Source organism: Bombina bombina, chromosome 10 (genome assembly GCF_027579735.1).
Source record: "Bombina bombina isolate aBomBom1 chromosome 10, aBomBom1.pri, whole genome shotgun sequence".
Classification (NCBI taxonomy): Eukaryota; Metazoa; Chordata; class Amphibia; order Anura; family Bombinatoridae; genus Bombina; species Bombina bombina.
In genome coordinates, this window is record NC_069508.1 from 116,803,385 (window position 1) to 116,830,012 (window position 26,628).

At 39.5% G+C, this 26,628-nt stretch overlaps 1 protein-coding gene across 1 annotated transcript in view; it reads left to right on the forward strand.

The window, feature by feature from the left end:
• The window catches only part of TTLL7 (tubulin tyrosine ligase like 7), a 715,282-nt gene that overhangs the window by 450,890 nt on the left and 237,764 nt on the right, over nucleotides 1–26,628 (forward strand). The window contains exon 15 of the mRNA XM_053693316.1: nucleotides 22,139–22,316. Coding sequence (XP_053549291.1) covers nucleotides 22,139–22,316 — 178 coding nt within the window. The remainder of the gene's footprint in view (nucleotides 1–22,138; nucleotides 22,317–26,628) is intronic.

Here is a 26,628-nt window from a genome sequence, read left to right on the forward strand (position 1 = left end):
AAGGCACAGTAGCGTTTTTCTTTATTACTTGAAAAATTATTTACAGTGTTTTCCAAGTCTGCTAGTCTTATTGCTAGTCTGTTTAAACATGTCTGACTCAGATGAATCTGTTTGTTCACTATGTTTAAAGGCCACTGTGGAGCCCCACAGAAACATGTGTACTAAATGTATTGATTTCACTTTAAATAATAAAGGTCAGTCTTTATCTATAAAGGAATTATCACCAGACAACGAGGGAGAAGTTATGCAGACTAACTCTCCTCACGTGTCAGTACCTTCGCCTCTCGCTCAGGAGGCGCGTGATATTGTGGCGCCAAGTGCATCAGGGACGGCCATACAAATCCCCTTACAGGACATGGCTAATATTATGAATAATACCCTGACAGAAGTATTATCTAAATTGCCAGAATTAAGAGGCAAGAGCGATTGCTCTGGGGTAAGAATAGAGCGCGCTGGTGCTACAAGAGCCATGTCCGATACTGCGTCACAGTTTGCAGAACATGAGGACAGAGAGCTTCATTCTGTAGGTGACGGATCTGATCCAGGGAAACCGGATTCAGAGATCTCTAATTTTAAATTTAAGCTTGAGAACCTCCGTGTATTGCTAGGGGAGGTTTTAGCGGCTCTGAATGTCTGTAACACAGTTGCGATTCCAGAGAAATTATGTAGGCTGGATAGATACTATGCAGTACCGCTGTGTACCGACGTTTTTCCTATACCTAAAAGGCTTACAGAAATTATTAGCAAGGAGTGGGATAGACCTGGTGTGCCCTTTTCCCCACCTCCTATATTTAGAAAAATGTTTCCAATAGACGCCACTACACGGGACTTATGGCAGACGGTCCCTAAGGTGGAGGGAGCAGTTTCTACTTTAGCCAAGTGTACCACTATCCCGGTGGAGGATAGTTGTGCTTTTTCAGATCCAATGGATAAAAAATTGGAAGGTTACCTTAAGAAAATGTTTGTTCAACAAGGTTTTATCTTACAGCCCCTTGCATGCATTGCACCTGTCACTGCTGCTGCGGCATTTTGGTTTGAGTCTCTAGAAGAGGCCATTCACTCAGCTCCATTGGATGAAATTATGGACAAGCTTAAAGCACTTAAGCTAGCTAACGCATTTGTTTCTGATGCCATTGTACATCTAACTAAACTAACGGCTAAGAATTCCGGTTTTGCCATTCAAGCGCACAGAGCGTTATGGCTTAAATCCTGGTCAGCTGATGTGACTTCTAAATCTAAATTGCTTAATATTCCTTTCAAGGGGCAATCCTTATTCGGGCCCGGCTTGAAAGAAATTATCGCTGACATTACGGGAGGTAAGGGTCATACCCTTCCTCAGGATAAGGCCAAATCAAAGGCCAAACAGTCTATTTTCGTGCCTTTCGAAACTTCAAGGCAGGAGCAACGTCAACTTCCTCCGCCCCAAAACAGGAAGGAACCGTTGCTCGTTACAGACAGGCCTGGAAAACTAGCCAGTCCTGGAACAAGGGCAAGCAGGCCAGAAAACCTGCTGCTGCCCCTAAGACAGCATGAAGGGATGGCCCCCTATCCGGAAACGGATCTAGTGGGGGGCAGACTTTCTATCTTCGCCCAGGCGTGGGCAAGAGATGTCCAGGATCCCTGGGCGTTGGAGATCATATCTCAGGGATATCTTCTGGACTTCAAGGCTTCTCCTCCTCTAGGGAGATTTCATCTTTCAAGGTTATCAGAAAACCAAATAAAGAAAGAGGCATTCCTATGTTGCGTACAAGACCTCCTAGTAATGGGAGTGATCCACCCAGTTCCGAGAACGGAACAAGGACAGGGATTTTATTCAAATCTGTTCGTGGTTCCCAAGAAAGAGGGTACCTTCAAGCCAATTTTGGACCTAAAGATTTTAAACAAATTCCTAAGAGTTGCATCATTCAAAATGGAAACTATTCGGACTATCCTACTCATGATCCAAGAGGGTCAGTACATGACCACGGTGGATTTAAAGGATGCCTACCTTCACATACCGATTCACAAAGATCATCATCGGTTCCTAAGATTTGCCTTCCTAGACAGGCATTACCAGTTTGTAGCTCTTCCCTTCGGGTTGGCTACGGCCCCGAGAATCTTTACAAAGGTGCTGGGCTCTCTTCTGGCGGTTCTAAGACCGCGAGGCATAGCGGTGGCTCCGTATCTAGACGACATCCTGATACAGGCGACAAGCTTGCAAATTGGCAAGTCTCATACAGAGATAGTTCTGGCATTTCTAAGGTCGCATGGGTGGAAGGTGAACATGGAAAAGAGTTCTCTATCACCACTCACAAGAGTCTCCTTCCTAGGGACTCTGATAGATTCTGTAAAAATGAAAATTTACCTAACGGAGGCCAGGTTATCAAAACTCTTAAATTCTTGCCGAGTCCTTCATTCCATTCCACGCCCGTCAGTGGCTCAGTGCATGGAAGTTATCGGCTTAATGGTAGCGGCAATGGACATAGTGCCATTTGCGCGCCTGCATCTCAGACCGCTGCAATTATGCATGCTAAGTCAGTGGAATGGGGATTACTCAGATTTGTCCCCTCTACTAAATCTGGATCAAGAGACCAGAGATTCTCTTCTCTGGTGGTTATCTCGGGTCCATCTGTCCAGGTGCATGACCTTTCGCATGCCAGATTGGACGATTGTAACAACAGATACCAGCCTCCTAGGCTGGGGCGCAGTCTGGAATTCCCTGAAGGCTCAGGGATCCTGGACTCAGGAGGAGAAACTCCTCCCAATAAATATTCTGGAGCTAAGGGCAATATTCAATGCTCTTCTAGCTTGGCCTCAGCTAGCAACACTGAGGTTCATCAGATTTCAGTCGGACAACATCACGACTGTGGCTTATATCAACCATCAAGGGGGAACCAAGAGTTCCCTAGCGATGTTGGAAGTCTCAAAGATAATTCGCTGGGCAGAGTCTCACTCTTGCCACTTGTCAGCGATCCACATCCCAGGAGTGGAGAACTGGGAGGCGGACTTTCTAAGTCGTCAGACTTTTCATCCGGGGGAGTGGGAACTCCATCCGGAGGTATTTGCTCAACTGGTCCATCATTGGGGCAAACCAGATCTGGATCTCATGGCGTCTCGCCAGAATGCCAAACTTCCTCTTTACGGTTCCAGGTCCAGGGACCCGGGAGCGAAGCTGATAGATGCTCTAGCAGCTCCTTGGTTCTTCAGCATGGCTTATGCGTTTCCACCGTTTCCTCTGCTCCCTCGACTGTTTGCCAAGATCAAACAGGAGAGAGCATCGGTGATCCTGATAGCGCCTGCGTGGCCACGCAGGACCTGGTATTCAGACCTAGTGGTCATGTCGTCTTGTCCTCCATGGACTCTACCTTTGAGGAAAGACCTTCTAATACAAGGTCCTTTCAATCATCCAAATCTAATTTCTCTGAGACTGACTGCGTAGAGATTGAACGCTTGATCCTATCAAAGCGTGGTTTCTCCGAGTCAGTTATTGATACTTTGATACAGGCACGAAAGCCTGTTACCAGAAAAATCTACCATAAGATATGGCGTAAATACCTGTATTGGTGCGAATCCAAGAGGTACTCGTGGAGTAAGGTTAGGATTCCAAGGATATTGTCTTTTCTCCAAGAGGGTTTGGAAAAAGGCTTATCAGCTAGTTCTTTAAAGGGACAGATTTCTGCTTTGTCTATTCTTTTGCATAAGCGTCTGGCAGAAGTTCCAGACACCCAGGCTTTTTGTCAAGCGTTAGCTAGGATTAAGCCTGTGTTTAAAACTGTTGCTCCTCCGTGGAGCTTAAACTTGGTTCTTAAAGTTCTTCAAGGAGTTCCAGTTTGAACCCCTTCATTCCGTTGATATTAAACTTTTATCTTGGAAAGTTCTATTTTTGATGGCTATTTCCTCGGCTCGAAGAGTCTCGGAATTGTCTGCCTTACACTGTGATTCTCCTTATCTGATTTTTCATTCAGACAAGGTAGTTCTGCGTACTAAACCTGGGTTTTTACCTAAGGTAGTCTCTAACAGAAATATCAATCAGGAGATTGTTGTTCCGTCATTATGTCCTAATCCTTCTTCAAGGAAGGAACGACTTTTGCATAATCTGGATGTAGTCCATGCCCTGAAATTCTATTTACAGGCAACTAAATATTTTCGTCAAACTTCTTCCTATGAGACTGCTGGACAGCAGCCCCCTGAAAGAATTACAGCTCATTCCACTAGAGCTGTGGCTTCCACCTGGGCCTTTAAGAATGAGGCTTCTGTTGAACAGATTTGCAAGGCTGCGACTTGGTCTTCACTTCACACTTTTTCAAAATTTTACAAATTTGACACTTTTGCTTCTTCGGAGGCTGTTTTTGGGAGAAAGGTTCTACAGGCAGTGGTTCCTTCCGTTTAAGTGCCTGCCTTGTCCCTCCCATCATCCGTGTACTTGGCTTTGGTATTGGTATCCCATAAGTAATGGATGACCCGTGGACTGAACACACTTAACAAGAGAAAACATAATATATGCTTACCTGATAAATTTATTTCTCTTGTGGTGTGTTCAGTCCACAGCCCGCCCTGTCTTTTTAAGGCAGATCTAAATTTTATTTAATACTTCAGTCACCACTGCACCCTATGGTTCCTCCTTTCTCGTCTTGTTTTGGTCGAATGACTGAATATGACATGTGAGGGGAGGAGCTATGTAGCAGCTCTGATTGGGTGATCCTCTTGCAATTTCCTGTTGGGGAGAGAATATATTCGATAAGTAATGGATGACCCGTGGACTGAACACACCACAAGAGAAATAAATTTATCAGGTAAGCATAAATTATGTTTTTTAGTAAAATATAATGGCCCCACCATTTAAGTCTGTGTGTAAATGTTGACTTAATTTGTATGGATTGTAACTCTATGAGACCTGCAGTTGCTAAGTGGTGGACTGAATATATTTTAAAGGGATATTGTATTCAAAAGCAAATCTGTTACATCAGCCAGTGAGCAATAGACTCCCAAGTATACAATCATCCACATCAAATTTAGACTATTTTTACACAACTCTGTTCATGCAATTTTATATATATATATATATATATATATATATATATATATATATATATATATATATATATATATATATATATACACACACACACACATATATATATATATACTGTGTATATATATATATATATATATATATATATACTTCCTTTTCATATACACATCAGAGACATTTTAAAGGGATACTGAACCCAAATCATTTATTTCATGATTCAGATAGAGCATGCAATTTTAAGCAACTTTCTGATTTACTCTATTTTGTCTTCGTTCTCTTGGTATCTTTATTTGAAAAAGCAGGAATGTAAGCATAGGCGCACCCTGGATATCGCTTGTTGATTGGTGGCTACATTTAGCCACCAATCAGCAAGCACTACCTAGGTGCTGAACCAAAGATAGGCCGGCTCATAAGCTTAGATGACTTCTTTTTCAAATAAAGATACCAAGAGAACAAAGAAAAATTGATAATATGAGTAAATTAGAAAGTTGCTTAATATTGCATGCGCTATCTGAATCGTAAAAGAGAAAAAAAATAGTTTCAGTGTCCCTTTAAAGATTAAAAGCTTTATAAAGTTACATTTATGATTTAATTTGTATTATTTTGGAGCATCTATAAAGATTTATTGTGCAAGATCCTTTGGCATCTGTCATCAGACCAGAGATCAGCAAACGTGTGCATTAGTAATAAAATCATTGTGTGCTTTAATTTAGTTGCGCCATTTTGTCAGTTTTGCAGCAAACGTGTAATCTTATATTTGTATGCAAAGCCACATCGCATGATTGCTTCATTTATGCTTAGTACGGCGGTAAAGATGAAGCATGGTAACCTTTTAAATCTTAGTTGTTAAATTTCTCACTCAGCCTAACATGCGTTTTCATGTCACATTTAAAAGAAAGCGCCTAAGAAATCTGTGAACGCAGAAAGGAAAATAGATGTAATCGCGGTGTAGCAAGTTCACAATGCGATCATTTTGTGAGATAGTTTTAATAGAAACTAAAGCATGTCAGTGTTCATATGACTAGTTTTTGTTACTAATATAATATTAATAGTTATTTAACTGTATTAATTATCAGGAACACAGATGAACTAGAGCAGAATTGTGATTAAGAGTATCATTAATATTTATGTAGTATTTATATTCTTATGTCACTTGCATTTTGTTTTTCAGCAAAATGCCTACAATGGCTGTAAGTCGTGATTTGAACTGTGTGTAAAGCCACTTTATCATCAATTTAACTCTTAAGGGTCCATTAAACACTGATGTTGTAACATAAAATGTTTTATTGTATGTAGTTAAAAACAACAAAAAAGCTTAGCAGTATAATTCTGTTATTTATTTTGTTCCCTTTTTCTTCCCTCTAGTAATGGGTGCTGCCAAGTTGAATCTAGCTTTCACTGCATTCAAATACCTCCTAACATTTGTGACTAGGTAATAGGGATTCAGGAGATTAAGGGGGAGTATTACTGTTTTGTGGGCGGAGCTGTATAATGAGGAGGTGCCATAAGTAGGCTGACCATATTGCCGCTTTAAGAAGGAACACTTATGAAAAATACATATGTGAGGGTTCTTATGCAAAACCATTTCTTTAAACAGCCCTGAAAACAGCCCTGACATATGTATTTTTCATATGTGTCCCTTTTTAAAGCGGCAATATGGTCAGCCTAGCCATAAGTTTAGTAGGCAGTTTCATGGGTGTGTCTGGGCATCTGGGGGCGTGTCTTGGCATTTGGGAGCATATCTGGGCTGTTTGTGTGTGTCTGGCCAGTCAATGGGGGCTGGGGACTAAGAGAAATTCTGCAAATTGGGACATATGACTGTCTCAGAGGGACAGCTGGACAGAGCTCAGAATTAGGGAATGTTCCTCTCAAATAGGGACATTTGGAAGGTCTAGTGTTTGCACATGTGCAGCGATTCTACTTCAGATACCGGCAATGAAACCCAAGTTCCAAAATGGCAGCAACCATAATTTGAGAGCGGTGCATAAAATGTATTTAATGTTTAAAGGGACATGAAACCCCAATTTTTCTTTCATGATTAAGATTAAGAGCATGCACTTTTAAACAACTTTCTAATTTACTTCTATTATCAAAGTTCCTTGGTATCTGTTGTTGAAAAGCAGGGTCGTCAGCTCAGGAGTGTGCACCTGTCTGCAGCACTATAAATACGTTATTCATTTGCAAGAGCACTATATGGCAGCACTATTTCCTGCCACATAGTGCTCCAGAGACCTACATTGGCATCAATTCAACAAGAAATAGAAGTTAAATGGAAAGTTTTTTTTAATTTGTATGCTCTGTCTGAATCACAAAAAATAAAGAGTCACTTACAAGTATTGTATATTGCACTGTCTAAGGCAGTGCTTTCCAAACTGTGTGTTGTGACACATTAGTGTGTCAGCAGCAGTGTGTAGGTGTGTAGTGACACATTAGTGTGTCAGCAGCAGTGTGTAGGTGTGTAGTGACACATTAGTGTGTCAGCAGCAGTGTGTAGGTGTGTAGTGACACATTAGTGTGTCAGCAGCAGTGTGTAGGTGTGTAGTGACACATTAGTGTGTCAGCAGCAGTGTGTAGGTGTGTAGTGACACATTAGTGTGTCAGCAGCAGTGTGTAGGTGTGTAGTGACACATTAGTGTGTCAGCAGCAGTGTGTAGGTGTGTAGTGACACATTAGTGTGTCAGCAGCAGTGTGTAGGTGTGTAGTGACACATTAGTGTGTCAGCAGCAGTGTGTAGGTGTGTCCCAGCTTCAGCACACATTTTTTTTTTAATTTTGGTTTCCAACTTTACGCCTGCCTGCTATGAATAGCACGTGGTTGACACGTGATTGATACCTAGTGGATCACAGATCATCTTAACCTATTGGTGCAGCTCAGCAGTCACTGAAACTATTCCCATTTGCGGCACATTGGCTCCTGACTGCACGTGTAGTCTCCTCAATCGGCTCGTGATTGCATGTGTAGTCAGTGAGTGGGACATCAGTGTGCAGAGCAGGAAGTAGTCAGTCGGACTCGCAGAGCTCTGAGGGTTGCTGCTTAAACGCTGAGCTGAAGTCAAAGTGTTTTTTTTGTAGCTAGCTCCCAGTAGTGCATTGCTGCTCCTGCTCTTGATACATGGATAGGAGGTTTTAAGTTTTAATGGAAGCTTAAAAATGCTTGATGATAAAATGTGAGTGTCTTTATCCAAATATTAAGAAACTGTGTTCATCCCATCAACCTCATACATCCCGATAAAATATTAAGTAGCTATTGGTGATATTAAAACATTTTTTAATTCTTGCACATACATACTGTTACTTGTAAATACATTTTGTTATTATATAATTTATGTATGTGTCCGTATCTCTTTAAAACAATTAGTTTAACCTCCTGTTTGCTAGTACAACTGAATTACTGTGTCGCGAAATTATGTCGGTCTAAAAAGTGTGTCACCAACATGAAAAGTGTGGAAAGCTCTGATCTAAGGAAATGTATTTTACAACATTTTAACTTTTTTGGTCTAAATTGGCTTCTCATTCCATAACGACACAAAAGCTGTTATAGTTTGATGATATTATTTAGATTCACTCATTTGTTCTATTTTATAGCACTAATATAAAAAAAACATTCATATGTGCTTCACGAATTAAAGGGAAATTGTACTAAAAAAAATAATTATGTTAAAATTGCATGAAAAATGTTAAGCTAACCCTTTCATGACAGGGTAATAATGTCTACATCGGAACAACGTAAATTATGGGATCGGGTCAGGGGGGATAAAGCCCAGTGCCGTTTGGACGGAATACAAAGCCATAACGGAGCTAAAAGGTTAAAGAGACATTATTCACTAAATAAATGCTAGATTGACTTACGCATTAAGTAAACAAATATTTACCTCAGAATTATGTGCAAATGTAATTATTTCAAATGTTATTAGTGGTTTAAAGAAATATAACATTTTAATGTTCATAAAATAATGTTCTCTGCCATGTTGTAACCTACATTTTTTTATTTAACCTTCTCTGCTGATGCCAATTACAGACATATATAAGTGATTCACTACAGTGTGCAAACAATGGCTGTATGGAATATAGCAGTGCAACCTGGAGTCTGGCCTTCCAATTCTAACAGGAATTGTAAAGCTGTAATTTTTCAGAATTTGTGCCTTGATAACAATATTTCCGAAGTCAGCTCCTGACTTCGGTTTTGGTTAATATGTGCAGCTTGTTTCTCTTATGATCAGGATAACATTATTTTTATCGCTAAAAGGCTGTAGCCGCAAACAAATTTTCACTCTAAAACAGTTATTTAGTTGTTGTTATCGGGATCAAAACTGGAAAACCAACCAGAACGGACAAATTCAATGGTGAAGTTTACATTACAGGTTTTCTGAATTAATCCCTTTGTACAGTGTCTAAGGGACATCCTTATTTACATGTATGGAATTAACCTATTGTAATCCAAATCCACCCTGACTACTGGTTTACAATCTGGATGCCATTTGTACATAGGCATGATGGGTATTCTGGGCATGCTTGCTCAATAATTATATTAACACTTAATATTTCAAAAGTAATTTTTATTTTTACAATCAATTATTAAGAAAGCTCAGTTTTCTGGTTTGGCAAGATTTACTTCAGAACTCAAGAAGAACACTGCAGGAAATTAGTTTATATTAGAAAAAAATGACCGCAACTGATATCTCCTAGAATGGGATTTTAACAGTCCTTTTACTGTAAATCTTGAAACCGTGAAAGTTATGAGGTTCACTTCATTGCAATAATGTAGAAGCAAAACTTTCACCTCGCTGTACAGAATGAGGTTTGCCTTTGCCCAATTTAGATTTCTGTAAGAAGATGGCGTGATACAAGTTTCTAGATATTGTAAATCATGATTATTCAAAACACTATTTTTGGGACTTCTCATTTTTTAAAGGGACAGTCAAGTCCAAATTAAACTTTCATGATTCAGATAGCGCTCACAATTTTAAACAACTTTCCTATTCATATCATTATCTAAATGTGCATAATCTTTGTATATACACATTTTTGAGGCATCAGCTCCTACTGAGCATGTGCAAGATTCACAGGGTATACATATATACATTTCTCTTGTTAAGTGTATCCAGTCCACGGATCATCCATTACTTATGGGATATTAACTCCTCCCCAACAGGAAGTGCAAGAGGATTCACCCAGCAGAGCTGCTATATAGCTCCTCCCCTAACTGCCATTCCCAGTCATTCTCTTGCACCCAACGAATAGATAGGATGTGTGAGAGGACTGTGGTGATTATACTTAGTTTCATACCTTCAATCAAAAGTTTGTTATTTTATAATAGCACCGGAGTGTGTTATTCCTTCTCTGGTAGAATTTGAAGAAGAATCTACCTGAGTTTTTCTATGATTTTAGCCGGAGTAGTTAAGATCATATTGCTGTTTCTCGGCCATCTGAGGAGAGGTAAACTTCAGATCAGGGGACAGCGGGCAGATTAATCTGCAAAGAGGTATGTAGCAGCTTATTATTTTCTGACAATGGAATTGATGAGAAAATTCTGCCATACCGATATAATGTAAACTCAGCCTTAAATGCAGTAGCAGCAACTGGTATCAGGCTGTCATGTATGTATATTTTACACTTCAGTATTCTGGGGAATGGCACTTCACTGGAATTATACTGTATGCATAAAACTTTAGCCTAATTTGCAGGGACTAGCAACAGGCTTTTTAATAAAACTCAATTTATTAATGTTAAACGTTTTTTGCTGGCATGTAAAATCGTTTCATTTTCTGAGGTACTGGGTGAAAAAATGTTTTGGGCACTATTTTTTTTCCACTTGGCAGTCGTTTTATTTAATTTATGACAGTTTACTGATCTCTCTCACTGTTATGTGTGAGGGGGAGAGGTGCTTTTGCTACGCATCAGAAGTTTATTGTCTTCCCTGCATGATCCGGTTCAGAACTCAGGGGTCTTCAAAACTTGTTTTGAGTGAGGTAATCACTCACAGCAGAGCTGTGAGATTGTAGTTGACTGTGATAAAAAAACGTTTATTTCTGTATTTTTTTTTTAATTTTTTTCTGCTATGAGGGTTAGTTATCCTTTGCTAATGGGAGCAATCCTTTGCTAAAATTGTGTTTTTTACAAAGATTTGATGCTATAACTTTTCAGTTTATTAATTTTCAACTGTCATAACTTTTTCTGTGCTTCTTATAGGCACAGTACGTTTTCATATTATAGTAAATTACTTGAAAAGTATTTCCAAGTTGCTAGTTTATTTGCTAGTGTGTTAAACATGTCTGATTCAGAGGAAGATATCTGTGCTATATGTGCTAAAGCCAAAGTGGAGCCCAATAGAAATTTATGTACTAACTGTATTGATGCTACTTTAAATAAAAGTCAATCTGTACAAATTGAACATATTTCACCAAACAACGAGGGGAGAGTTATGCCGACTAACTCGCCTCACGTGTCAGTACCTGCATCTCCCGCTCGGGAGGTGCGTGATATTGTAGCGCCGAGTACATCTGGGCGGCCATTACAAATCACATTACAGGATATGGCTACTGTTATGACTGAAGTTTTGGCTAAATTACCAGAACTAAGAGGTAAGCGTGATCACTCTGGGTGAGAACAGAGTGCGCTGATAATATTAGGGCCATGTCAGACACTGCGTCACAATTTGCAGAACATGAGGACGGAGAGCTTCATTCTGCGGGTGACGGTTCTGATCCAAACAAACTGGATTCAGATATTTCAAATTTTAAATTTAAGCTGGAAAACCTCCGTGTATTACTAGGGGAGGTGTTAGCGGCTCTGAATGATTGTAACACAGTTGCAATACCAGAGAAAATGTGTAGGTTGGATAAATATTTTGCGGTACCGGCGAGTACTGACGTTTTTCCTATACCTAAGAGACTTACTGAAATTGTTACTAAGGAGTGGGATAGACCCGGTGTGCCGTTCTCACCCCCTCCGATATTTAGAAAGATGTTTCCAATAGACGCCACCACACGGGACTTATGGCAAACGGTCCCTAAGGTGGAGGGAGCAGTTTCTACTTTAGCTAAGCGTACCACTATCCCGGTGGAGGATAGCTGTGCCTTTTCAGATCCAATGGATAAAAAGTTAGAGGGTTACCTTAAGAAAATGTTTGTTCAACAAGGTTTTATATTGCAACCTCTTGCATGCATTGCGCCTGTCACGGCTGCAGCAGCATTTTGGTTTGAGTCTCTGGAAGAGACACTTGAATCAGCTCCATTAGATGAGATTACACACAAGCTTAAAGCCCTTAAGTTAGCTAACTCATTTATTTCAGATGCCGTAGTACATTTAACTAAACTTACGGCTAAGAATTCCGGATTCGCCATTCAGGCACGCAGAGCACTGTGGCTAAAATCCTGGTCAGCTGACGTTACTTCTAAATCTAAATTGCTTAATATACCTTTCAAAGGGCAGACCTTATTCGGGCCCGGGTTGAAAGAAATTATCGCTGACATTACAGGAGGTAAAGGCCATGCCCTGCCTCAAGACAGAGCCAAACCTAAGGCTAGACAGTCTAATTTTCGTTCCTTTCGTAATTTCAAAGCAGGAGCAGCATCAACTTCCTCTGCACCAAAACAGGAAGGAGCTGTTGCTCGCTACAGACAAGGCTGGAGACCTAACCAGTCCTGGAACAAGGGCAAGCAGGCCAGGAAACCTGCTGCTGCCCCTAAGACAGCATGTATCGAGGGCCCCCGATCCGGGAACGGATCTAGTGGGGGGCAGACTTTCTCTCTTCGCCCAGGCTTGGGCAAGAGATGTCCAGGATCCCTGGGCGTTAGAGATCATATCTCAGGGATACCTTCTAGACTTCAAATTCTCTCCCCCAAGAGGGAGATTTCATCTGTCAAGGTTGTCAACAAACCAAATAAAGAAAGAGGCGTTTCTACGCTGCATACAAGATCTTTTATTAATGGGAGTGATCCATCCGGTTCCGCAGTCGGAACAAGGACAAGGGTTTTACTCAAATCTGTTTGTGGTTCCCAAAAAAGAGGGAACTTTCAGGCCAATCTTGGATTTAAAGATCCTAAACAAATTCCTAAGAGTTCCATCGTTCAAAATGGAAACTATTCGGACAATTTTACCCATGATCCAAAATGGTCAGTACATGACCACAGTGGATTTAAAGGATGCTTACCTTCACATACCGATTCACAAAGATCATTACCGGTATCTAAGGTTTGCCTTTCTAGACAGGCATTACCAGTTTGTAGCTCTTCCATTCGGATTGGCTACGGCTCCGAGAATCTTCACAAAGGTTCTGGGTGCTCTTCTGGTGGTACTAAGACCGCGAGGAATTGCGGTAGCTCCGTACCTAGACGACATTCTGATACAAGCTTCAAGCTTTCAAACTGCCAAGTCTCATACAGAGTTAGTACTGGCATTTCTAAGGTCGCATGGATGGAAGGTGAACGAAAAGAAGAGTTCTCTCTTTCCACTCACAAGAGTTCCCTTCTTGGGGACTCTTATAGATTCTGTAGAAATGAAGATTTACCTGACAGAAGACAGGTTAACAAAGCTTCAAAATGCATGCCGTGTCCTTCATTCCATTCAACACCCGTCAGTAGCTCAATGCATGGAGGTGATCGGCTTAATGGTAGCAGCAATGGACATAGTACCCTTTGCACGCCTACATCTCAGACCGCTGCAATTGTGCATGCTAAGTCAGTGGAATGGGGATTACTCAGACTTGTCCCCTACTCTGAATCTGGATCAAGAGACCAGAAATTCTCTTCTATGGTGGCTTTCTCGCCACATCTGTCCAGGGTGATGCCATTCAGCAGGCCGGACTGGACAATTGTAACAGACGCCAGCCTACTAGGTTGGGGCGCTGTCTGGAATTCTCTGAAGGCTCAGGGACAATGGAATCAGGAGGAGAGTCTCCTACCAATAAACATTCTGGAATTGAGAGCAGTTCTCAATGCCCTTCTGGCTTGGCCCCAGTTAACAACTCGGGGGTTCATCAGGTTTGTCGGACAACATCACGACTGTAGCTTACATCAACCATCAGGGAGGGACAAGAAGCTCCCTAGCAATGATGGAAGTATCAAAGATAATTCGCTGGGCAGAGTCTCACTCTTGCCACCTGTCAGCAATCCACATCCCGGGAGTGGAGAACTGGGAGGCGGATTTCTTAAGTCGTCAGACTTTTCATCCGGGGGAGTGGGAACTTCATCCGGAGGTCTTTGCCCAAATACTTCGACGTTGGGGCAAACCAGAGATAGATCTCATGGCATCTCGACAGAACGCCAAGCTTCCTCGTTACGGGTCCAGATCCAGGGATCCGGGAGCGGTTCTGATAGATGCTTTGACAGCACCTTGGACCTTCGGGATGGCTTATGTGTTTCCACCCTTCCCGATGCTTCCTCGATTGATTGCCAGAATCAAACAGGAGAGAGCATCAGTGATTCTAATAGCACCTGCATGGCCACGCAGGACTTGGTATGCAGATCTAGTGGACATGTCATCCTGTCCACCTTGGTCGCTACCTCTGAAACAGGACCTTCTGATCCAGGGTCCCTTCAAACATCAAAATCTAATTTCTCTGAAGCTGACTGCTTGGAAATTGAACGCTTGATTTTATCAAAACGTGGTTTTTCTGAGTCAGTTATTGATACCTTAATACAGGCTAGGAAGCCTGTTACCAGAAAGATTTACCATAAGATATGGCGCAAATACTTATATTGGTGCGAATCCAAGAGTTACTCATGGAGTAAGGTTAGGATTCCGAGGATATTGTCTTTTCTACAAGAAGGTTTAGAAAAGGGTTTATCCGCTAGTTCCTTAAAGGGACAGATTTCAGCTCTGTCCATTCTTTTACACAAACGTCTGTCAGAAGTTCCGGACGTTCAAGCTTTTTGTCAGGCTTTAGCTAGGATCAAGCCTGTGTTTAAAACTGTTGCTCCACCATGGAGTTTGAACTTAGTTCTTAATGTTTTACAGGGGGTTCCGTTTGAACCCCTTCATTCCATTGATATCAAGTTGTTATCTTGGAAAGTTCTGTTTTTAATGGCGATTTCCTCGGCTCGAAGAGTCTCTGAGTTATCTGCCTTACATTGTGATTCTCCTTATCTGATTTTTCATTCAGACAAGGTAGTTCTGCGTACTAAACCTGGGTTCCTACCTAAGGTGGTCACTAACAGGAATATCAATCAAGAGATTGTGGTTCCATCTTTGTGTCCTAATCCTTCTTCGAAAAAGGAACGTCTGCTACACAATCTAGATGTAGTCCGTGCCCTGAAATTTTATCTACAGGCAACTAAGGATTTTCGACAAACGTCTTCCCTGTTTGTCGTTTATTCTGGTCAGAGGAGAGGTCAAAAAGCTTCGGCTACCTCTCTCTCCTTTTGGCTTCGTAGCATAATACGGTTAGCCTATGAGACTGCTGGACAGCAGCCTCCTGAAAGAATTACAGCACATTCTACTAGAGCTGTGGCTTCCACTTGGGCCTTTAAGAATGAGGCTTCTGTTGAACAGATTTGCAAGGCTGCAACTTGGTCTTCTCTTCATACTTTTTCCAAATTTTACAAATTTGACACTTTTGCTTCTTCGGAGGCTGTTTTTGGGAGAAAGGTTCTTCAGGCAGTGGTTCCTTCCGTATAAAGAGCCTGCCTGTCCCTCCCGTCATCCGTGTACTTTAGCTTTGGTATTGGTATCCCATAAGTAATGGATGATCCGTGGACTGGATACACTTAACAAGAGAAAACATAATTTATGCTTACCTGATAAATTTATTTCTCTTGTAGTGTATCCAGTCCACGGCCCGCCCTGTCACTTTAAGGCAGGTAATTTTTCCATTAAACTACTGTCACCACTGCACCCTATGGTTTTCCTTTCTCTGCATGTTTTCGGTCGAATGACTGGTAATGGCAGTTAGGGGAGGAGCTATATAGCAGCTCTGCTGGGTGAATCCTCTTGCACTTCCTGTTGGGGAGGAGTTAATATCCCATAAGTAATGGATGATCCGTGGACTGGATACACTACAAGAGAAATAAATTTATCAGGTAAGCATAAATTATGTTTTTGTGATTGGCTGAGGGCTGTCATATGATGCATTATGAAGGAAAAAGTAACTAACTTGTCAGTTAAAATGTCAGAAAAAAAAATATTAAAAGATAGATAATCCCTTTATTACCCATTCGCCAGTTTTGTATAACCAACACAGTTATAATAATACACGTTTTACCTCTGTGATTACCTTGTATCTAAGCCTCTACAAACTGCCCCCTTATTTCAGTTCTTTTGACAGACTTACATTTTAGCCAATCAGTGCTAACTCTTAGGTAAGTCCTCGTGCATGAGTACAGTGTTATCTATAGGAAACACATGACCTAACACCCTCTATTGGTGAGAAACTGTCAAAATGCATTCAGATGAGAGGCCGTCTTCAAGGTCTAAGAAATTAGCATATGAACCTCCTAGGTTTAGCTTTCAACTAAGAATACCAAGAAAACAAAACAAAATTGGTGATAAAAGTAAATTGAAAAGCGCTGACGAGCAAACCCTGGGTGCAAATAGAATCCTTTTTAACGGGGAGGTTGGACTTGGGAGAACAGTGCTGGATCCCACATAAATCGAGGTCCCCCGACATAGGGAGTAATTACTATACAATCGCCACGTTGCGTACATGGGACAAATCCCTAGTAGAAGATAGATTGTTATCAACGCCAATATCTCCTCTTACTCCACTGCTCAATAACCCCCTACTGCTACAAAACCATACCATCCCGACACCGCGTATTGCTGGAGCCCCCTCCAACGTACCAATACACATGCTGATACATAATGGCCTGATGCGCCCGCAGGCTGAGGTAAGCCAATTAATAGGTTCCCCGTTCCACTTATGGTTTCCATACCTGCAGGCTAGACACGCCATTTTTTCTAGTCCACACAGAGAAAACTTAATCAGGGCACTGACCCCATTTGAAACATTATGTACAACCCCCTCCATGACTAAAGCACATATCTCTATAATTTATAAGCTACTAAGCGGATCCTTTCCCATTAAGAGACCTGCATATATCACCAAGTGGGAGAGGGAGCTAGATATAACATTGACAGATGAGCAATGGGGCCGTATTTTTATTGAAACCAAAAAGTCGTCCCTATCATTAACTTTGGTAGAAACAAATTTTAAGTTGCTCTCCAGGTGGTACCTTACCCCACACAGGATACGCAGTATTTTTCCCAACTCCTCTCCCCTGTGTTGGAGACATTGTGGTGAAGTCGGTACGCTCTCTCATATATGGTGTAAGTGCCCTCATATTAAGCCATATTGGCACAGTATAAACGCACAAGTTAACAAGATAATAGGTAGGTCCCTGGATCTTTCCCCTAGCCTGATCCTATTAAATAACTTCCCAGTTGTAGCCTGTCTGTATCGGAAAAAATTGCTACATGTCATGCTTAATTGCGCTAGACGCCTTATACCAAGATTTTGGAATAAAGCAGAAATACCATCATATGGAATGTGGGTTAAAGAAGTGAAACATGTACTTGAACTTGAAAAAATACATTACACATATATAGGTAAGCAAAATTTTATTGCTGATGTGATATTCCTCTGGGAGCAGGGCGTATGAACCCAACACAAATGCTTTGATTCAAATTATATGGTCCACTGTCTACTATCTTATTGTTTCTGTAACATTTTCTGTTGATCCAGTCTGGAAGTTTGCTATAGCTGGTAACAATTTGCAATGTTAGCAAGTACTGTGATTCTATGTGTTATTCCTGATTTAAAAAATGTATATGCTGTTCATATCCGCCTACAGGCGTATTTGTATACTGTATAAGACATATTTCTGTTTCTGTTTCTTTTCCTTAAATTTATTTGAAAACAATAAAAAGATATATTGGAAAAAAAAAAAGTAAATTGAAAAGTTGTTTAAAATTACATGCCCTATCTGATTCATTAAAGTTTATTTTGGACTAGACTGTCCCTTTAATGAAGGTTTAATGAATCTAAACCATGTATACAAAACGCACCTGTGGCCATTTCAGAGTGTATTGCACATGTGCAACATAATATAATTATTCCAAACCGCCTTGGAAAACTTGCAGCGATGTCAAAAAGGCCAGTTCGGAACTTTATCAAGAGTTTTAAAGGGACATTAAACACTTTGAGATAGTAATATAAAATGATAAATCATATATATAAAAACAACTCTGCAATATACTTTCATTATTTATTTTACCCCATTTTCCTGTAAATCCAATTTGAAATTGTGAGCTTTTCAGTTCCTGTTAGAAATGGAAGTTCAGAGCACTGTTATATTCCACTCAGCCATTGGCTGCACACTCTAGTGACCTATTTATAGCTCTCTCTAATTGGCCACAGCAGAGAACGTAACCTAAGTTACAATAAGACAGCTCCCATTGTTTTATAGACACTAAAACTTTACAATTATTTTGTCAATATTTAAATAACTAATGAAACTTTAAAAAATACATCTACACGTTATTCTCAGACATCTCAATGCATCATTCTATCTAGCACTTATTTAGTGTTTAATGTCCCTTTAATGTATTGAATTTGATCAGTGAAAAATGGTCTTGAAACCTGTTGAAAAGTACAGATAAAATGTATTGTGATCACTGAGAAAATGTCAGTTCAATGTTAAAAATAGGGCTTTTTATCTTCTGTGAGAGGATAACACGTTTTCAGCTCTGAGAAACACCCAAAAACCTGATATTGTAATTGTTTTAAAATGAAAAGTGCCCAAAAACCAAATGAAAAAAAATGAATTGACTGATAGATTGTGATTAAGGCCTAAATAACAGGGAAACTGTACAAAATAATTAATGAAAGTATGTTACATTTCTCCAACATAGGTGTGTCCGGTCCACGGCGTCATCCTTACTTGTGGGATATTCTCTTCCCCAACAGGAAATGGCAAAGAGCCCAGCAAAGCTGGTCACATGATCCCTCCTAGGCTCCGCCTTCCCCAGTCATTCTCTTTGCCGTTGCACAGGCAACATCTCCACGGAGATGGCTCAGAGTTTTTTGGTGTTCAGATTCTGTCATTGATACTCTTGTTCAGGCTAGAAAGCCTGTAACTAGAAAAATCTACCATAAAATATGGAAAAAATATATCTGTTGGTGTGAATCTAAAGGATTCCCATGGAACAAGATAAAAATTCCTAAGATTCTATCCTTTCTTCAAGAAGGTTTGGAGAAAGGATTATCTGCAAGTTCTTTGAAGGGACAGATTTCTGCTTTATCTGTTTTACTTCACAAAAAGCTGGCGGCTGTGCCAGATGTTCAAGCTTTTGTTCAGGCTCTGGTTAGAATCAAGCCTGTTTACAAACCTTTGACTCCTCCTTGGAGTCTCAATTTAGTTCTTTCAGTTCTTCAGGGGGTTCCGTTTGAACCCCTACATTCCGTTGATATCAAGTTATTATCTTGGAAAGTTTTGTTTTTGGTTGCAATTTCTTCTGCTAGAAGAGTTTCAGAGTTATCTGCTCTGCAGTGTTCTCCTCCTTATCTGGTGTTCCATGCAGATAAGGTGGTTTTGCGTACTAAACCTGGTTTTCTTCCGAAAGTTGTTTCTAACAAAAATATTAACCAGGAGATAGTCGTGCCTTCTTTGTGTCCGAATCCAGTTTCAAAGAAGGAACGTTTGTTGCACAATTTGGATGTAGTTCGTGCTCTAAAATTCTATTTAGAGGCTACAAAGGATTTCAGACAAACATCTTCCTTGTTTGTTGTTTATTCTGGTAAAAGGAGAGGTCAAAAGGCAACTTCTACCTCTCTCTCTTTTTGGCTTAAAAGCATCATCAGATTGGCTTATGAGACTGCCGGACGGCAGCCTCCTGAAAGAATCACAGCTCATTCCACTAGGGCCGTGGCTTCCACATGGGCCTTCAAGAACGAGGCTTCTGTTGATCAGATATTTAAGGCAGCGACTTGGTCTTCACTGCACACTTTTACCAAATTTTACAAATTTGATACTTTTGCTTCTTCTGGGGCTATTTTTGGGAGAAAGGTTTTGCAAGCCGTGGTGCCTTCCATCTAGGTGACCTGATTTGCTCCCTCCCATCATCCGTGTCCTAAAGCTTTGGTATTGGTTCCCACAAGTAAGGATGACGCCGTGGACCGGACACACCTATGTTGGAGAAAACAGAATTTATGTTTACCTGATAAATTACTTTCTCCAACGGTGTGTCCGGTCCACGGCCCGCCCTGGTTTTTTAATCAGGTCTGATGATTTATTTTCTCTAACTACAGTCACCACGGTATCATATGATTTCTCCTATGCAAATATTCCTCCTTTACGTCGGTCGAATGACTGGGGAAGGCGGAGCCTAGGAGGGATCATGTGACCAGCTTTGCTGGGCTCTTTGCCATTTCCTGTTGGGGAAGAGAATATCCCACAAGTAAGGATGACGCCGTGGACCGGACACACCGTTGGAGAAAGTAATTTATCAGGTAAACATAAATTCTGTTTTTTTATTGCAGATTTTATATTGTACAATCTATAAAACAAGCATTAAATCAGGTTTGTTTGTTTTTTTGCAGCCCAGGATCACCCACTTTAAAAAACAATAATAAATTAACTTAAAGGGACAGTCTACACCAGAATTTTTATTGTTTAAAAGATAGATAGTCCCTTTATTACCCATTCCCTAGTTTTGCATAACAAACACTGTTATATAAATACACTTTTTACCGCTGTGATTACCTTGTATCTAAGCCTCTGCAAACTGCCCCCTTATTTCAGTTCTTTTGACAGACATTCATTTTAGCCAATCAGTTTTGGCTCCCTGGAACTCCACGTGCGTGAGCACAGTGTTATCTACATGACACACATGAACTAACACCCTCTAGTGGTGAAAAACTGTCAAAATGCCCTGAGAGAAGAGGCTGCCTTCAAGCGCTTAGAAATTAACATATGAACCTCCTAGGTTTAGCTTTCCACTAAGAATACCAAGCGGACAAAACAAAATTGGTGATAAAAGTAAATTGGAAAATTGTTTAAAATAACTTGCCCTATCTGAATCATGAAAGTTTATTTTGGTCTAGACTTACCCTTTAAAGGGACATTAAACACTAAATAAATGCTAGATACAATTATGCATTCAGAGAAAAGATTAGTCTGAAAATACATGTAGATGTATTTTTTAAGGTCTCATGAGCTGTTTACATATCAACAAAATAATTGTAAAGTTTTAGTGTCTATAAAACAATGGGAGCTGCCATGTTGAAATAATTAAACCCAATCAATACATTTTCTTGTTTAAAAAAAAAAAGTTTACCGTTCATCAAAACCAATTTTAATGTTATGTTAGGATTTTAATGTTGTTTAATAAATGCTCATCTGCATTAACGACAGACCTCCATGATATCCACTTCTTCTCATATATTATTCCTCTAATCGGAACTATCACATCTAAAGCGATTATAAATATTAAAATTACTTAGGCGCACTCCTGTAAGTATGCACAATTCATGTAAAGCATCAGAGTGTGTTAGTCAGACCAAGAGCCTAGACGCTGCGAACACATTGGCTACCCAAGCTCAGGGCTGATTCTTCAGCTCCAAGCTAGTGATGTAGGAAAATACATCACTGGCATCACAATGCACTTGTGCATTGTCTGTGTGTATATACAACCTGGTTTACCTTGCGTAATAGGACAAGTATAATGAGTTTCACATAGGGTTTGTCTATAAATACATTTTCTAAAACAAATATCAAAACAACGATAAAAAAGTGATAAATAAAATCATGAATTTTGTTTCTAGACAGAAATGTATCCAAACAATTTTTAAATGTATCTAGGTTATTGGCATTTACTACCTCCTTTGGTAATGAGTTTCTCCAATAAACCTATTAAAAGTTTGAATAATACATTTTTGGGTCTAATGTCACATTAAAAAAATAGAATACTATAATACATTCTAATACATATAATAATATAGTATGTTATGTTCAGCAATGAAAAAAACAACTTTAAATTCCCTTTAATATCTATAGAGATTTGTAGTTCTGTGGTTGTCATGGAGAATATAGCAAAAAATGCAAAAAAATATGTTATTTCTATTAATGGCTTATATAAGCTCTTCAAACATTTTTTTATGTACTGAAATGTGTTTTTTTATTTTTTATTGTAGACTCTTTCATCGATGCCAGAAAGTACACAAACCCTAAAAAAGACGAAGGATTACAGCAGCGACAGCAGTGATTCCGAAACAGAGGAAGAGGAAGAAGAAAAAGAGATCAATCTTAAGAAAGAGAAAAGAGTATCATATGATATAGAAGAACAGAAATACAAATCACTGGAACGGTCTAGTATGTTCAGTTAACATACATAACATTACACTTTTCCATAAAAGTTGTTTAAGTTTTTTTTAAATTTAGTAACTGTCAGGATTGTGACTTAAAGGGACATTCCACCCACATTTTTTCTTTTATGATTTTGAAAGAGAATGCAATGTTAAACATCTTTCTAATTTACTTGTATTATCTAATTTGTTTTATTCTCTTGATATTCTTTGATGAAAAACATATCTAGATATTCTCACTAGCTGCTGATTGGTTGCTGCACATAGAAGCATCATGTGATTGGCTCACCATGTACATTGCTTTTTCTTCAAATAAGGATATTTAAAAAATGAAGCAAAATAAATTATGCAAGTAAATTGTAATGTTGTTTAAAATTTTATTCTCTATCTGAATCATGAAAGAAAGATTTTGGGTTTAGTGGCCCTTTAAGTCATGTTTCATTATTGAAAGTTAAACACTATTGCAATATACATTCATTATTTATTTTGTATGCCTTTGCTGTAAGATATATCTGAAAATGTCTCCCAGGGAGACTTGGGTTAATACTTATAGCTAATATATTGTGAGCTAGTGATTACCTCCCATGATCCCTCACCTTTTCTGTAGTTATTTGCTCTTTTATGGGGGATTATCAGTTTTGCATCAACAATCATGATATAAAACATTATTTGCAATAGCATAGTGTCTGGAGCGCTACATGGCAGAAAATAGTGCTGCCTTCCAGTGGATAACATTCTTGCAGAAGTGCTGCCATATAGTGCTCCAGACACGTGCACTCTCCTGAGCTTACCTCTCTGCTTTTCAACAAAAGTTGCCAAAAGAACGAAAAACAATTTAGAAAGTTGTTTAAAATTGCATGCTCTATCTGAATCATGAAAGAAAAAATGTGGGCTTCATGTCCCTTTAAGAAAACTGCACATGTGCAAACATTTTTATGCTATATACGTGTATTACTTTGTGAGTGGTTACCAAGAATCCTTTTGTTCTGGGGACAGGAAAATAAGTAAAAAAACAAACAAAAAACCACATAATATAATCATTTGACAAAATAAAGCTGCATTATGTATTGCAAAATTATTTTCAGATACGAATATTTATCATGCAGCTTACAATTTGTATTTAATGTCTCCTTTTAACTTCTTTTAACTTCTTTGTATATTTATAGATTCACTGGCCTAGATTTAACTAAACTTGTGAAACATCCTGCGGCAAATTAACCACTCAATAAATGCATAATTCATAATAATTGTACCTACCTCTTTGCAGAGCTGTGAGCGGCAAGATTAGCTTTATGGAAAGCTTCCTGCTGCACAGAAAAACTCTCACTAGCAGGGATACCTGCAAAACAAACAATGGGGTCGATTTAACAAGGGCCGAATGGTCCCTGTTCGCCTTGTTTCTGTGCGAGCCTTCAGGCTCGCCGGAAACAGGAGTTAAGAAGCAGCGGTCTTAAGACCACTGCTCCTTAACTTGTACGCCACCTCTGAGGCGGCGTACAGCAATCCAACCGATTGCATACGATTGCGCTGATTGACACCGCCTGCCAATAGGATTTCAGTAGCTCTCATCCTAATGGCTGATTTGAATTTGAAGAATCAAATCAGCCAATAGAAATGCAAGAGATGCCATATTTAAACGCGTACCTGCGGCGATTGTATGAAGAGGATCCTCCATAGCTCTGCGGTCGCCGGTCCTGCTCCGCGCTCATCTCCGCTCCTCGCCGGCTTGGTCCTGGATGAAGATGGAGTGGTCCCCACTTGGAAGAAGATGTCGGCCGCTTGGAAGAAGACTTCACCGCCTGGAACAGGATCTTCTCCGCCGGACTTCAGGAACGGTGAGTACCTATTTAGGGGTTAGAGTTAGGATTTTTTTAATTTTTGGGGGGGTTAGATTAGGGATTTATTGGGCACACTTAAAAGAGCTGAATGCCCTTTAAGGGCAATGCCCATACAAATACCCCTTTAGGGGCAATGGGTAGTTTAAAATTTTTTAGTGTTAGGTTTTTTTATTTTGGGGGGTTTGTTGGGGGGTGACTTAATATTTTTTAAGGTAAAAGAACTGCTTAACTTAGGGCAATGCCCTACAAAAGGCCATTTTAAGGGCTATTTGTAGTTTAGCATTAGATTAGGTGGTGTTTTTATTTTGGAGGGGCTTTTTTATTTTCATAGGGATTAGGTTTAATTTTTTTATTTTGGATAATTTTGTTTATTATTCTCTGTAATGTTAGACTTTTTATTTTTGTTAATTTTAGATTAATTTAATTTTAGTTTTTTTAAAGTAATTTTAGCTTTTTTACTTTAAAGGGACAGTAAACCTTAAAAATAATGTTATATAATTCTGCACATAGTGCAGAATTATATAACATTACATTAAATTTAATTTAATTTTAAATCATAATATTGCCTTTTTATTTTGAAAAAATATCGCTGTTTTACAGACCCGCTCTCTGTACTCTGCTGAGCGGGTCTGTTGTTTTTACTGAGCGCATCGGGCCAGCTGTATAGTCACAGCCCGGCCCGACCGCGCCATTAGACACAGTGCAGCTCGCTCCCGCTGTCACAGCCCGGCCCGACCGCACCATTAGACACAGTGCAGCTCGCTCCCGCTGTCAGACAGAGCGGGAGCGAGCTGCACTGTGTCTAATGGCGCGGTCGGGCCGGGCTGTGACTATACAGCTGGCCCGATGCGCTCAGTAAAAACAACAGACCCGCTCAGCAGAGTACAGAGAGCGGGTCTGTAAAACAGCGATATTTTTTAAAAATAAAAAGGCAATATTATGATTTATAAAGTTTGGCTAATGTAATGTTATATAATTCTGCACTATGTGCAGAATTATATAACATTATTTTTAAGGTTTACTGACCCTTTAATTGTAACTTAGTATTTTTTTATTTAGGTAATTGGGGTTAATTTAGGGGGTGTTAGGTTAGGGGGTTTAGTAATTTAATTAGTTATTTGCGTTGTGGGGGTTTGGCGGATTAGGGGTTAATAGATTTATTAGGATTATTGCGTTGTGTGGGTTTGGCAGATTAGGGGTTAATAGTTGTATTAAATTAATTGCGTTGTGGGTTAATGGCGGATTAGGGGTTAATAGTTTTATTAGGTTTATTGCGATGTGGGTAAATCGCGGATTAAGGGCTAATACATTTATTAGGTTTATTGGGATGTGGGTTAATGACTGATTAGGGGTTAATAGTTTAATTAGGCATTTTGTGTTGTGGGGGGTTGTCAGTTAAGGGGTTAATACTTTTATTATTAGTTGTGATGTGGGAGGATTGCGGATATAGGGGTTTTTACGTGCTGGGTTTATTTTTTGGAGGCAGGTTTGACTTTTACGGGAGATTTGATATATTTTTTTTTTTTTTCTTAGGGGCTGTCAGTTTCTAAAGTGCCGTAAGTCACTGGCGACTCCAGAAATGTGTATTTACGCACATTTCTGGACATCGCTAGTTTATCTGACTTAGGCACTTTATGAACTGCCGGCGGAGTTTATGTGATACGCCAATGTGCAGGGTGAAATTACGAGCAGCGCGGGTTTCAGCAGTTACACTGAAACCTGCTCCGTATATGTAATCTCGCCCTACATTTGTAAGTAACTTACCAATTTACTTCTATTGTCAATTTCGCGTCATTCTCTTGGTATACTTTCTTTAAGGAGCACTACTGGGAGCTAGCTGAACACAGTAAGCCAATTACAAGAGGCATATATATGCAACCACTAATCACCATCTCCAGAACCTACCTAGGTATACTTTTTCAACAAACAAAAATGTAGATAAAAGTAAATGCTATCTGAATCATGAAAGAAAATTCTTGGGTATCATGTCCCTTTAATCTTTTTTGGGGGGTTAAATACATAGTTTTCTGAGCTCAATGATACATGCTCAGACAAATAATAGCATGTCATTTTAGCTTTAGATTCTTAGAATGTCTGTTTTAGTAACCCTGCCTTTCTCAGTTTTTGTATATTTACACAAATATGTTATGTCTTTTAAAAAAAAACACACAAATAAATATAAGTAAAATAAAATGTTTGTGATAATATGTAGAATAGGATACAAATGTATAAAAAAATATACTTATCTTCAGTTTTAGTTTCTAAGGTTACCTGAGAAGGCCAGTAAAAAAAGGACAGCATTCTTTCTCAGCCATTTTAACCATTTATAAAGGTTCACATTTAATTGGAGTTTTTAGAGTCACATTTCAACCACTATCTCGTTCTTCATCTGTTGGTTTTCTGTGTTCATTAATCAACCACATTTCTTGCTGGTAGATTGCTTCGCTTACCACGCTAAATGTACCATGTCTGTTTAGACAA